General features: G+C 42.0%; 1 protein-coding gene across 6 annotated transcripts in view; it reads left to right on the top strand.

Moving 5' to 3' along the window:
- Positions 1-14,406, top strand: part of SUSD4 (sushi domain containing 4) — a 162,881-nt gene that overhangs the window by 14,552 nt on the left and 133,923 nt on the right. For 3 of the 6 annotated variants that reach the window (XM_033937402.1, XM_033937399.1, XM_033937401.1), the window contains exon 2: positions 562-722. In XM_033937402.1, the coding sequence (XP_033793293.1) occupies positions 596-722 (127 nt within the window). In that variant the 5' untranslated portion in view covers positions 562-595. The other 3 variants (XM_033937398.1, XM_033937403.1, XM_033937400.1) reach the window with 2 other exon arrangements.

Raw genomic sequence — 14,406 nt, 5'->3', positions numbered from 1 at the left:
TAGGTGATGGCGCGCGCGAGCGGGGGGGGGGGCGCGCGCTGTCTGCTGTTCCCCCTCGGCAGGCTGGGGGCTGTCTCGCGCAGCAGAGGTCGTGCGCGGACGGGTCGTTATTGGACCGAGAGGGGATTAACAGCCGGTGTCCATGCATGAAATCTACAGGTAAGTCAGCAGCGAAGGTGCTGGCACTGAAAATTAAAAGAGGGTGGGAAGGAATGAAGAATATTAGTCTTGCGTTTCCTGACCGAGTCCTCTGCTTGTAACAAGCACAACCCAGAGTGACAAGCTGATGCTGTAAGTAATGGAACAGCAAGATCAGAGCGTTTGAATGTAGCATGAATTACATATTTTTGCAGCAGGCCTATGAATAAAGTGCCGCGAACGCCTCGTGAGAAGCGGTTTTCAATTTCTGCTCAAAAGTGAGGCTGCTCCGTCTTCATATTTTTGCATTCAAGAAGCATTAAATAGCATCTTACGTTAGGTTTGTCACTGATGGGGGTTCTCCTGAGACACAAAGGAGAGAGTAGGGCAAATGTTAAAATCTGCCTTTTCCTCCCGTTTCAGATTGTGGCGAACGCATGCCTTTTGCTGCTGAAAGATGTGTCATGGAATGAAAGCAAGGAGTGGAGATCCGTTTCTGAAAGAGCAGCAGCACCTCAGACTTTCGCCCTTGCTTTTGTGGTTCCAACTGTGGCTCTGGTTTGGCCCTGCGCAGTTCACTGTCGGTGAGTCCCTGTGCTTACAGCTCTGAGCCTTCAAATGGATTTTGTGTTAGGTCAGGTGTACAATGTATGTGTAGTAGGATAATGTCCTGTTGCCTAGATTTTATTTTTCCCAGTGTTGTAAGGGACCTGGCTGGCCAGGGTGGGAAAAGAACAGGCAGGTAACAATGGAGTAAAATGATAAAACTAATATACAGTATAGCTAAAAGGAATGCTAGTTGCTATGTGGGAAAAAGCTGGATTCTTGCCATGTTGTGATATTTTGATCTATGACAGGCAAACCATGCTGAATCAAATCAAGGTCCTTGAACCCAGCTCATGTAGTCTGGGTCACAAGTACCCAGCTGATTGTAAAAAGTAGATCTATTGCTTGTACAGTAGTTCATTTCTAGGGATAAGTGATGACTTTCTAAGTCTACTTGGTTAATACTTTCTTTAATAAACAGATTTTAACTCTAGTAATTTGACCAAACCTCTTTTGAATACCACTACAGTCATCTTGATCATATCCTCTTGCAGCAGATTCTGCAGCTTAATTATAAGCTTCATGAAAAAATAGAGGTTTTTTTTTTTTTTTTTTTTTTTTCAATAATGCTGGTTGTTAGTTTCATGGAGAATCCTGTTTAACCATTCCACAGCACTCATGGTTTTGTCAACCTCTATGGTACCCTCTCTGTCATCTCTTTTTCTATCTGAGAAGATCCTTAACCTGTTTACCCTTTCATTATAAGGGATGAATACTATCCCCCGTTTTAATTTTTGTCAGTCTTATCTAAACCTTTTCTAATTCCATTATATCCTTTTTGAGATTGGGTGAGCCAGGACTTCTACTTAAGGTGAGGTCACACAATGCTGTTATTAGTTTTGTTCTCCATTGGGTTGGATGGCCTAAAAGGTAGGCAGGAAACTAGTGATGGGGGGGGGGGGAGGGGAAGAGCTAGCGAGGTAAGCGGTTGGAAGAATTTTTTGAAACTGCAGTTTCCTGCTATGGGGAGATGCTCGGAATTTCCAGGAGTGGGTAGTGGAAGATCAGAGTAGGCAGGTTATTTAAGCCAGCTGTCTCTAAGTCACAGGATAATATAATAATAATCCTTTATTTATATACCACAGCAACCAGTAAGTTCAGAGCGGTTTACAATAAGGCCAGACCAGTATAGTCAAACCTCGGTTTGTGAGTAACGTGGTTTGCGAGTGTTTTGCAAGACAAGCAAAACATTTTCGCAAATTGTGACTCGCAAACCGAGCGTTGACTCGATTTGCGAGCACCCCCCCCCGCTCGAACCAGCATTGCTCCCCCCGCAAATGCCCCCCTCCCTGAGAACCGGCATCACAACCCCCTGCTTGAACCGGCATCGCACCCCCCCACCCGCGAATGCCTCCCCCTGAGAACCGGCATCGCACCCCTGTGCTGGAAGCGGCATCCCCCGCCTATCCAAACAAGCCCCTTACCCCATCTGGCACTGGCACGCAGCACAACCCACAGGACATTCCGGTGCCAGTGAAGGAAGATCCCGCCTCTTGCCTGGGCTGGGCCTTGAGCATCTGCGCATGCTCAAGGCCTTTTAGCTCTCATTCTCTCCGAAACCATAAATACAGAGGGAGAAGAGTAATGTTGGGAATATACATTCTCAAATAACATTTAAAAAAGATTTGGACTTGGAGGATGAGATGTACAGTGTCAGCATCTATGAGACAAACATGGTTTTTTCTCACGAGAACTGGAGCAGCCATTCACAGAGCAGCGTGGGACAAGACAGGAAGTGAAAAATTCGCACCTGCCTGCTTGCCGTTCTGCTGCTCCGCTCAGGGGGAGAAAGCAGGAGAGAAGGGCAGGAGGCTGAAAGCTCCTGCCCTGCAGTGCTGGACCACCATTCACAGAGTGGCAAGGCAGGAAGTGAAAAACTTGCACCTGCCCTCTTGCCGCTCTGACTCTGCCGCTGGGAAAAAGCCGGATGGAAGGGCAGGAAGCTGAAAGCTCCTGCCCTACAGCGCTGGACAGTCGGAGAAATTAAGTTAGAGGAGGAGGGTTCATTAGTATTCTCTCCATAAGCAGCATCCTTATTTCCACCCATTTTTTGAGGAAAAAGTGTGTCTTATAGAGTGAAAAATACGGTAATTCCTAACATTCTATTTGTTTGCTTGGTCTGGCTGCAGTAGCACACTGAGCTGAAAATTTTAACATGTTTATCTACATTAACTTCAAGATCTTTTTTTATCAGTGGTGATGCCTAAGATCCCAGCAATGTGTAACTACTTAAATTACATCTGCCATTTAGATGACCAGTCTCCTCATTTCATAACATCCTTTTGTAGTTCCTCACAGTTCTGTGCTAATTTTTTTTTTTTTTTTATTCATTTTGAATAATTTGGTGTTGCTGTCAAATTTGTCATCTTATTATTTGCTCCTTTTTTCCAGATTATTTATGAATATGTTAAACAGCATAGGTCCCAGTACAGATGCTTGCTGTACTCACCATTGATTTTTTTCCCCTACGGAAGGCTGACCATTTATTTAGTCTTAATCTGTTTCCTGTTTTTTTATTTTATTTATTTATTTTTTTAAACTAGTTATCAGTTCATGATAGGACATTGCTTCCTAATCTACGATGTTTTGATTTTCTGATGTAGGGACAGATTGAGACATCCGGGTTTTACTTCTGAAAGCAATGGAATTAAGAAGAACAGATAGAAACTTCTGGTCTTTGTTTCCATTGAAAGCAATGGAAGTAAAACCCAGATGTTTCAATCCGTCCTCCATTTTCAGGACCTGATGAGCCTCTAATGAGAGTCTTTGTCAAATGCTTTCTGAAAGTTTACAGTATATCAACTGGCTTGTCTTTATCTTCTTGGCTTGATTACACGCTCAAAAAAAAATTTGTAGGTCAGTATTCAGTTGGCAACAGTCGGGGCCAGATGCACAGAACTCCGGCAACCCGGTGGAAAATAATGGGTTGGGAATGAGTTTCATTTTCTGGGCAATGCTCAGCACAAATAGCATTCAAATTATATGCACTCTATTTATTTAATCATTTATATACCACTTATACCCTAAGTGGTTTACATTCAAGTACTTTATCATATTTCTCCAGCTGTCCCGGCGGGCTCAAACTCTATCTAGTGTACCTGGGGCAATGAGGGGATTAAGTGACTTGCCCAGGGTCACAAGGAACAGTGAGAGATTTGAGCCTACGGGGTGCTAAGGCTGTAGTGCTACCACTGCGCCACTTTGAAAGGGGGAGGAATTATGCCTGTGTAAGGCACAGCTCTTGTGCACAGGCCCAGTACAGTGCAGGGCTGTGATTGCAGATAACAACGAGGGCAGTCCCTCCCCCCCCATCAACTTCCAGTCACAGCTGAAGTCTCTTTTGCTGTGGCAAGTTCAGAAGTCTTTTTTTTTTGTTACACGTCAATTGTAGATGCGGCTGTTATACACAGGACACAAGCAAAAAACAAAAGGAATTGGCCCCAAAATATCCACAAAGAAGAAAATCCAGAGAAAACAAAAACAACAAAAAAAACTCTGTGGAATGACGATGTTCCTAAATGGACTTTATTTGAAAGAGTTAAAGTTCCAAAGGTACACTGAAATCATCCACATAAAATAATTCCATCCACATAAAAATAAATCATCCACATAAGAGCCTTAAAGGACTTAGTCCGCTAGGGATACAGGACCCAACATGGTCCGCGTTTCGACAAAAAATCTTCTTCAGGGGTCCCTGGGGATCCTATAAAGGTGAGTACGTGGGAAACAATTGTATGGTGAGCTAGACACTGCTTACATTTGCAATGGAACGGGCACGTGCATACACAAAGGTGGTTAATAATACCAAATAAATAAATAAACAAATGCACATCAGATATACAAACTGCTTGAGTTAAAGCAAACCGCTCCTACCGCGGATGTCACTGATAGCTTCAGACTTGTTGAAAAAGTTTGCATGGCAAGCAGTGGGCATTCTTTGCTGCACATTATACGACTGCTCAATTTAAATTTATAAAATTTTATTGAAGGAATCAAATAAATATACAATAATATAATACAAAGAGATATTCATAACAATTAAATTCACAATAATAATATTTCCATACATATTTTTCATTCCTCCAAAATATTTCCATATACTTAATTAATTCCTTTCTATACCCCCTTTGAACCCTTCCCCTTCCCCCTACCCTTTTCCCCGTCATTCTTTTTATTTAATTTATAACATTTTATTGAAGAAATATCATAAATATATAATGATATGATATATTAAAATAGTCATTACATTTAAATTTACCATATTAACTTCTAATATATATCTATCATTCCTTCAAAATAAATTTTTCAAATTACCTATTACATCTCTCAATACATTCCCTCAATTTCCAACCCCCTTAACCTCTTCCCCCCCTTATTCTCCCCCATTGTTTATTTTTATTACAATATTATAATAAATGAATTAAACATAAATACATTTCAAGTAATATTATAATAAATGAATTAAACATAAATACATTTCAAGTAATTTTACATATATTAATATCATCCCTCCTATTTCCCCCCTACCCTAGAATGAATTTAATACTAAATGAGCTCCTTGTAATGTATTTCCATAGGATTCTCAGTGGCTGCTACTGTGTTTGGTAAAAAGCCCTCCCAAGAATCTTTTGTGCATCAGAGGCTGAGCTAACGTGTAAGACTGGCTACAACCAGTGTTACTTGCAAGGCAAGCTTTTGAGCATCGGGACCTGTTTCTTTAAACGTTGACTGCCACTGACTAATTTAAACCCAAATAATCAATGTCAGGCCCTATTCATGCTGAATATCTGGCTCTTTGGTGTCACCTGGAACTTATATTTGCATAACCAATATGTAGTACTGTATTACATAGCTAACCAGGTATACTTAAGACTATCTTTTCCGCAGTCCTACATGTATGGTTAGCAATGCAGGCACCAGCGCTGAATATCGCTGTGCCTGCATAATTCCTGACTCCTCTAGCACTAACAGGTGAGTGCCATGTCAGTCGCAGTGGATTTTTAGCTGCGCTCTGCAGTTAAGTGCTGCCGAGATGGTCCAATCATCATGATTTAATGAGGTAAATTGTTCTGAACACCAACTCCCAAATAATTTGGTAAAATAAGACTTCCCTTTGCTGAACCCATGCTGACTCATTCCAGTTAAGCTGTTTCTCTCTGGTCAGCAGTTTTGTTTTTTAGAATAGCTTCTTCCTAGCTGGACTCAGTGTTGGGCTCATTGGTTTATACTCAGTAATACATTTCAGCAGACAAACATAGGGCTCCTTTTACGAAGCCGCGTCAGCGGCTTTATCACACGCACCTTTTTAGCGCGCGCTAACCCCTGCGCTAGCCGAAAAACTACCGCCTGCTCAAGAGGCGGTAGCGGCTAGCGCGGCCGGCAAATTAACGCGCGTTAAACCACTAACGTGGCTTCATAAAAGGAGCCCATAAACTTGTAGGTTAAAGTATGTGCTGATAGTTCTTTCAGTTTGTGTAGCTGTCAGTATCTATTGTTTAGTTTTGACTTTAGCTGTTATTTGCTGCTACCCCAAAAATGCTGCTTTAGGCAACTGTATAATCGTTGTGCTGGCCCCGGAACAATGTTTATTAAAAATCTTTATATACTCCATTTGAATAGTAAAGAAAAAAGAAAAACCAACCATTTCTAATACATAATACTTAATATAAAAATCTAAAATTAAAAAAAAAAAAATAATAATAATTAATTAATGTAGATTGAAGTACTGAATTCAAATCCTGTCAATGTAAGAACGCCAATTGAAAATAATGTGCCTTTAAATGTATTTTAAAATTTAGGAAAGATTCCTCCTTTCTCAATTCTACAGGTAAACAATGGCTGTTTTATGATGGTTCCTAGTAACAAGTTAGCAATTTTATGTGTCCATGCTTTCAGAACTGTAGGGTGAACACCATCCAGTCCTGGAGATTTGTTACTCTTTAGTTTATCAGTTTCCTTTATTAAATCTTCTAGCTATATACAGGTTGACATTCAAAGCAATGAGGCTCTCCATCTGCTGATACTCAATGGCAGTTAGTGCGAATATTCAGCAATACGACCCAGTTAACTGGCCATATCAGAACCTAGCTGCAGAGGGACATTACGAGGGCGGAGCTGGCTGTTATGGGTGCCACTAACATTTACGGATCCTTTTACTAAGGCACGCTAGCCGTTATAGTGCATGCTAAATAGCAGCTCTTGCTAAACGCTAACGCGTCCATGGATTATAATGGATTAATTAGCGTTTAGTGTGTGCTAAAACGGCTAGCTCGCCTTAGTAAAAGGACCCCTTAGTGTCTATGCCCGCATAGCTAAGTGGGCATATAAGACCATACAAGACCATACAAGGATACTAAATATTGGCCAGAATTCACATAACTTCTTGGTAGCTAATTCAATGGGTCCCCCTTTTTGGTTCCCCCCTATCCCATTATATTCATCATCAACCCTCTGCAGCTTCCAGTCCATCCGCCCTGGGCAGGATTAATTCGTCAAGGGCCCCTAGGCACCCAAGTACACTGGGCCCCCTGCCCCGCCCCACCCCACCATCCACCCAGGCGGAAACAGGAAGTTGTGTCAGAGGGAAGCTTTGGGCAAGCAGCACTGCTTGCACAATTACAGTTCCCATTGCCTTTCTTACCCACGTTGCTTGCTTGTCTTTCTGTCAATGGGGGGGGGGGGGCCCACATGCCGATCGGGGAGGCCTGCATTGGCGATTGATGCTGGAGGGGCCCATCATCATTTCGGGCCCTAGGCACGTGCCTGATGGGCCTGTTGGTTAATCCTGCCCTGCATCTGTCCTTTCTGATTCTCCCCTCCGTACTTGGGTCCCTCCTAGCCATTCTCTGAATCCTGAACTCTCCCCCTGCTAACACCTCCAATCCTTTACCAAACTGGAAGGTCCACCCACAATCCAAAGTCCACCCCTCTTCAACCAAGAGACTTACCTGCTTGGTGGCTAGTGGGATAGGGCTGGAGCAATCCTGTTTACGCTCCTCCTCCATTGGCTCTAGTAATCAGGGTACTGCTCCAGTCCCATCCCAGCAACCACTAGAAATCTTCCTGGGGTAAGTCCCTAGATTGAAGAGGTTGTTTTTTTTTTTTGGGGGGGGGAGGTTCTGGGGATGTGTGGAGGGGTAGGTTGGGAGTTGTGGACAGGTTTTTCTGTTTGGTAAAGGATTGGGAGGTTCAGCTATGTGGGATCTCAAGGATTGGGGAAGGGGTAGCTTGGATGGTGATTGGAGAGATTGGGCTGGCACTTACCCTTATGCTTCTCATGTGAGACCTGGCTAAATATCAGCCAGGATCAAACAGTCAAGACTTGAATATAAATACTGTATCTAAATCAAATTCTGCCCATGGCGATGAGTGCATAAAAAATACTAACTGCTGCTGGCTAAATTTTAACTGATCAGTGATTGAATACCTGAATAAATTAATGTAACCTGTTCTGAGCTCCCGTGGGAGAACGGTATAGAAAATTGAATAAATAAATACATTTATTTTAGTTGCTCCAAATCATCACTGTCAAATATTGTTTCTAGTGTGAGTATGAGCATAACATCCTCTTCAGTAAAGATGGAGGCAAATAATTCATTTTTTTCTACAATTACTTTGGGCTCCTTATATGAAGGCGCGCTAGTGGGTTTAATGCACTTGACTTTTCATCATGTGCTAACCCTCGCGCTAGCCGAAAAACTACCACCTGCTCAAGAGAAGGCGGTAACGGCTAGCGCAGCCAGCAGTTTATCGCGTGCTATTACGTGCGTTAAACCGCTAACGTGCCTTCGTAAAAGGAGCCCTTTGTCTTCCTTGAGCTCCTTTTTATCTCTTGGTCACCTAATAGTCCTACTGACTTCTTAGTGAGTGTTTTTTTGTTAGAATTTACTTGAAAAGATTGTATTATCTGATTTTTTGCCTCTACAGTGAGCTTTTTTTTTTTTAATTGTCTGCTTTATTACTATTCTGTCTAACCTGCCAGAGCTTTTGCTCATCCCTATTTTCATCATTTGGGTCTGCTTTCTGTTTTTCAAAAACATCCTTTTTGTTTACTTGTCTGTTTCATGTCATCATTATATAATAATAATAATAATAATAACTTTATTTTTATATACCGCAACTTTTTTTAACACATAGAATATATTTATTTAATCTGGGCTTCCAAAATGTCTAAACCTTTTGCAACTTTTGACCAGGGTAAGTGTTGCTTTTAGTTTTTCCTGATCTCATAGAAACATAGAAACATATGTTTCTCTTTTTATCATAAGCTTCCCTTTTTAAAACTAAGGAGTCCTTATATTAAGCTTTGGTAAGTGCTAGCATACACTTACCACAGCTTAAAATAGCTTATTGTGGGACACACTCAAGTGATTTGAAGTAATTTTGAGATTTGCAAACACAAACCACAGACTAAAGAATATTTTTTTCTGTGGAGAGTGTGTCTTAGAGTGGAGAGTGATCATTTCTGTGCTAATCAGTTAGCGCAGCAATATACCACACGCTAACTGATTAGCGCAAGATTAGCGTGTGAGCCCTTACTGCCTACAAAATAGGTGTTGGTAAGTGCACCTAAGTATTTTTAATGGTTGTGTGCGAATGGCAACATTAGTGCATGGACATTAATTTAAAAAAAAAAAATGGAAACTAGCTTTAGTATTTGGGAAAAACTCATGTAAAGGTATGTATGCTAAGGTCACTTTCTATCACAGCTTAGTAAAAGGACTCTTAAGTGCTATATTGGCATTTTTTTATAGTGTTCTTGTTCTGTGGTTATGACAAATTTTATTGGTGATTTTTGCCACGCAACCTGCTTTCTCCCTTCCCTTTCCATATAATGCAAGAGCATGGGTAAACTCATAAAGTTAGAACAGGTTGGTAAATTTGTAACTTATATTGCTTCAGTGATGGTGGTAGTGGGGGAGGAAGACTGAGAACCATCGTATGTCTTGGTTTTCCTTAGCATTTTAAGCATAATTAAATTATTATATTTACTTTGGTTTTAAGGAAATATATTCCAAAAAGCACCCCGCAGACTCTCACGATTATAGCACTTTCTAAAGTATTCTGTCCCTAGAAATCGTGTCTTGTATTCATAGAAACATATCGGTTAATATTTAAACTCCATGGTTAAAATTGGATTAAGGTATAGGCAAACTAAGCATGTGCCTTGGGTCCAAAGGTTTATGGGGGGGCCCTGTCAGATGTGGTCAGGATTCAGGAAGCTAAGATTGCTGTCTGGATATTTTCAGGATTTGAAAAATTTGTATATTACCTGACTCATAACCAGAAGGATGGCTAAGTGTGGATATTTTTCAGAGTTTAGTCCACTTCAGCTCTCCAATATTCCCCCCTTTCCAGTGCAGAAGCCTATGGTAGAATCTAACCAATGGGAAGGCTTCTAATCACAGGAAGATGGGGCGGGGCTTTGCTGTAAGAGCTGGTGGGGGGGAGGGGAAAGCTGAGCTCTCTTTAGAGAGAACCAGTGAGTGTTCTTGGTGAAGGGGTAGATAGTTGTAAATGAAGAACAGGTGAAAGTAAAAGGACTGGCAACAAATTCAGAATGTTACATGATAGCTGACCTGGGGGGGGGGGGGGTCAATTCCTGAATGAGCACATGAGCAGCAGGACAGCACTAGAACCGAGAGCTAGAGATTACATGCACCTGTGTCTCTAATGAGGACAGTTGCGCATAAATAAAGCTTCATTCAAGCCCAGATTTTCAAAAGGAAGTTCAGTGAATAATAATAATAACTTTATTCTTTTATACCACCATAACCAAAAGTTCTAGGCGGTTTACACTGAAAACAGCTGGACAATCAGCAAAATACAATACTATAGTAAAAAATACAAAATATTTGTAAAATAGAATTTCAATAATAAAATTCTCATTAAGAGCTCCTTTTACGAAGGCGCGTTAGGGCCTTAACGCGTGGAAAAGCGCATGCTAAATTGCCATGTGCGCTAGCCGCTACCGCCTCCTTTTGAGCAGCTGGTAGATTTTCGGCTAGCGCGCACAATAGCGAGTGCTAATCTGGTGCGTGCGCTAAAATGCTTAGCGCACCTTCGTAAAAGGAGCCCCTAAGTGATAAACGTATTGAACAAAGTGGTCTTAATTTCTGGAAACAGCAATAGGATAACATAGCGGTAATTGAGAGAGTCCAAAGGAGAGCAACGAGAATGGTAAAAGGGCTGGAACACTGCCCATACGCCGAGAGGTTGGATAGGCTGGGCTCTTCTCTCTGGAAAAGAGGAGGCTCAGGGGAGATATGATAGAGACCTTCAAGATCATGAGGGGCATAGAGAGGGTGGATAGGGACAGATTCTTCAGACTGAGGGGGACAACAGGTACGAGGGGGCATTCTGAGAAACTGAAGGGAGATAGGTTCAAAACAAACGCAAGGAAGATTTTCTTCACCCAAAGGGTCGTGGACACTTGGAATGCGCTACCGGAGGAAGTGATCAGGCAGAGTACGGTACAGGGATTCAAACAGGGATTGGACGGATTCCTGAGGGATAAAGGGATCGTGGGATACTGAGAGAGATGCTGGGATGTAACACAGGTATAGAAAGCTAACCAGGTAATAAGTATAGAAACCCAATCAGGTCGTGCATGTTCAAGACCGGAGGGTTAGGACTTCGATGGGAAGATAGGACTTAAATGAGAAACCAAGGTGGCAAGGGAGCCCCTTCTGGTGATACAGACAGGTCGTGACCTGTTTGGGCCGCCGCGGGAGCGGACTGCTGGGCGGGATGGACCTGTGGTCTGACCCGGCAGAGGCACTGCTTATGTTCTTATGTTCTTATAGCTTGCTGAATACATTTAGCTAACCAAGATTGTTGCCTACCAGCTTGAAATGCCAGGGTCCTATCCAAGAAGGTCTTATATCTACACCCATTAATTTTTGGATAAGCAAATAAGCAGAAGTTTCTAGCTTCTCTGGATGGTCTATGCAACACAAAATAAGGAAAAAGGTAAGCTGGAGACAATCCCGAGAGCAGCTTAAAGCAGATGCAGGAAATTTTCAGTCCAGGGAATTTACCCTGTTAACTATTAAAATACTTAGACCAGTTCCTTTGAATGCTGTCCTAATACGGCTTCAGCTCTGTCTATATTCTTTCAGAAGCATCAAAAAAGTGAAGATATTTTATTTTGCTTTTTCCATTTGTGAACTTTTTTTACATGTAAAACTTTGTACCTTTATATGTCACCTACTTGTATAGGTATTGCGACGCACAAATGGAAGAAATAAAATAAATATCTTGGACATATATTGCCTTTAAATCTCACTCTTTTGAGCAGTCCACCCTTTGAATCTCTGGTTTGTACCAGAGGCCATGCTTCCCTGGTTCTCAGCCCACAACTGCAGAGCTGCCAAGTTACCTATCTTCAGGAGGGAGAATTTTCGGCCAGTCCTGTTTTTGAACTTATAACCCAAGTCAGTGCACTATTTGTAGTCTCTGATACCACTGACTTTGGGTCTTTAGGAGGTGCTAATTTAACAGAATTACCGTATACTTAGTAATTATTCTTAACTCATGTGCTGAAGGCATGATTGCACCTCTAATAACCCCTGATTCTACAATATACTGCCTTATAAAAGAATACTGCCAACGTGCTATGGTATATAGATATTATTAGATCAGGTCCCAGAAATCCAGGACTGACTCAGAATTTCTCTCCTGAAACTGGGTAACTTGGCAGCTCTCCATCTCTACCCATTAACGGCCTCTTTTGCAAAGCCGTGCTAACAGCCCCCGAAGCCTTTTAAATCTCTATGGGCTTCGGGGCCATTAGCGCAACGTAGCTGCTAGCGCGCCTTTGTAGAAAAAGTCTTTCCATTCAGAGTGTGTGCTTGCATAGCCACTGGGCTCACTCACAAACTGTTACTGCTGTTGTACCCGTATCTGGGTTCTGCACTTTTCCTTTCTAGATTCTGGAGAAGTGAAATGATGGTGGGGGATGGGGGTCCCTGGTAAATGCTGGTTTCTGGATAGTGACTGGTGCTGAATATCTGGAATCAGTTGTCAGCGCTGACATTATCTGGATAACAGCAATATTCAGTGCCAGATAACTTAGGGCAGTCTTTGTGCTATCCTATCTTACAATAAGCACTAACCTTACCATGCCTTAAAATGGCTTACTGCATGGTGTGCTCAGGCATCCCACGGTAATTTTTGGATTTGCTCATACTATCCACATGCTAAAAAAATAACATTTCATTTTTTATCGCTGAGTGTGTGTTAGGAGGCAGAGAATGGATATGGCTATGCTAATCAGCAGATGGACTTTGCCACATGCTAATTGATTACTGCAGGATTAGCTTGAGCCCTTACCGCCTACAAAGTTGGTGCCATTAAGTGCTCATGCAGTAATTGGAAAATTAGTGCACAGCCATTATTGTAGATAGGTAAAAATCAACTATTTATCACTAGTGCTAAAAGTGGCCTTAGTGCACAGGAAAGACCCATGGTGGGGCTGGGATAAGTCACTTTTTAGCGCTGCATAGTTAAAGGACCTCTGGATAGTTATCCTCACTCAGTACTAGCTCCATCCAAGGAACACCCCAGCTGCATCTGGCAGTGCTATAGAAATGAGAAACCAAAGGCAAGTTTGAAAATTCTTCGACAGAAAACAATTCCAGTTCATGGCCCAGTCCCTAGTCCTAGGTCTCCTTGACTACTGCAACATCCTCTATCTCCCCTGCCCCGCAACAATGATAAAACAACTACAAACAGTACAAAACACAACCCTGAGACTAATCTATTCACTAAGAAAACACGACCACATCACCGAGGCCATACCTTGACTCATACTGGCTCCCAATTCAAGCAAGAATACTATTTAAATGCTACTGTCTATTATTTAAATCCATAAATGGTGACAGCCCAGCCTACTTGAACAACCGCCTAATCCAAACTACCACAACCAGACACAGGAGAACCCAGACACCATTCGCATACCCTCCAACCAAACGTATAAACGTATATCAAACGTATAAAACTGTACGATGGACTTCTAGCCACATAGGCAGCAAAACTAGACCACCAACTCTCCAATCTACGAATCGCGACCCCAGACTACAAAACTTTCAGAAAAGAAATAAAACCCCTGCTGTTCAAGAAATCCATGAAGACTAACTAACACTGTATGAAACATTACAATCTTCTGAAGCAAACCCACTCTACTCTGTAACACCTCTGGACATGTCCAGAAATCCTCTTCTGTAATCCGCCTTGAACCGCAAGGTAATGGCGGAATAAAAATCACTAATGTAATGTAGTAGTAATGTTGAGGCCCTCTGTAAGGATGTTTAGAGGCACCATTGGCCAGATTCTATAAATGACAATGAAAATTTGGTGCTCAACAGTATTCTATAAATGGTTCCTAGGGATCGGCTTTCAACTTTGGGCTCAAGGAGCTATGCTAGCTGAACCTGGTGTATATCCTGGTGCACAAATTGGGCATGGATCCCCACTATTCTGTAACACTGTGCATCTTTTATGAATGCCCCTGACCTGCCCATGCTCCTCCCATGGCCACACCTTCTTTTGAATTGAATGCGATCCATTGTTATAGCATAGCACCTAGCCAGATCGGCACCCAGATCATAATTAGTGCCAATTAAAGTGCTTGTGAGCTCCAATAATTAAATCATCGGAGCC

The sequence above is a fragment of the Geotrypetes seraphini genome, chromosome 3 (genome assembly GCF_902459505.1).
Source record: "Geotrypetes seraphini chromosome 3, aGeoSer1.1, whole genome shotgun sequence".
NCBI lineage: Eukaryota > Metazoa > Chordata > Amphibia > Gymnophiona > Dermophiidae > Geotrypetes > Geotrypetes seraphini.
This window is presented reverse-complemented; position numbering and strand designations above follow the sequence as displayed.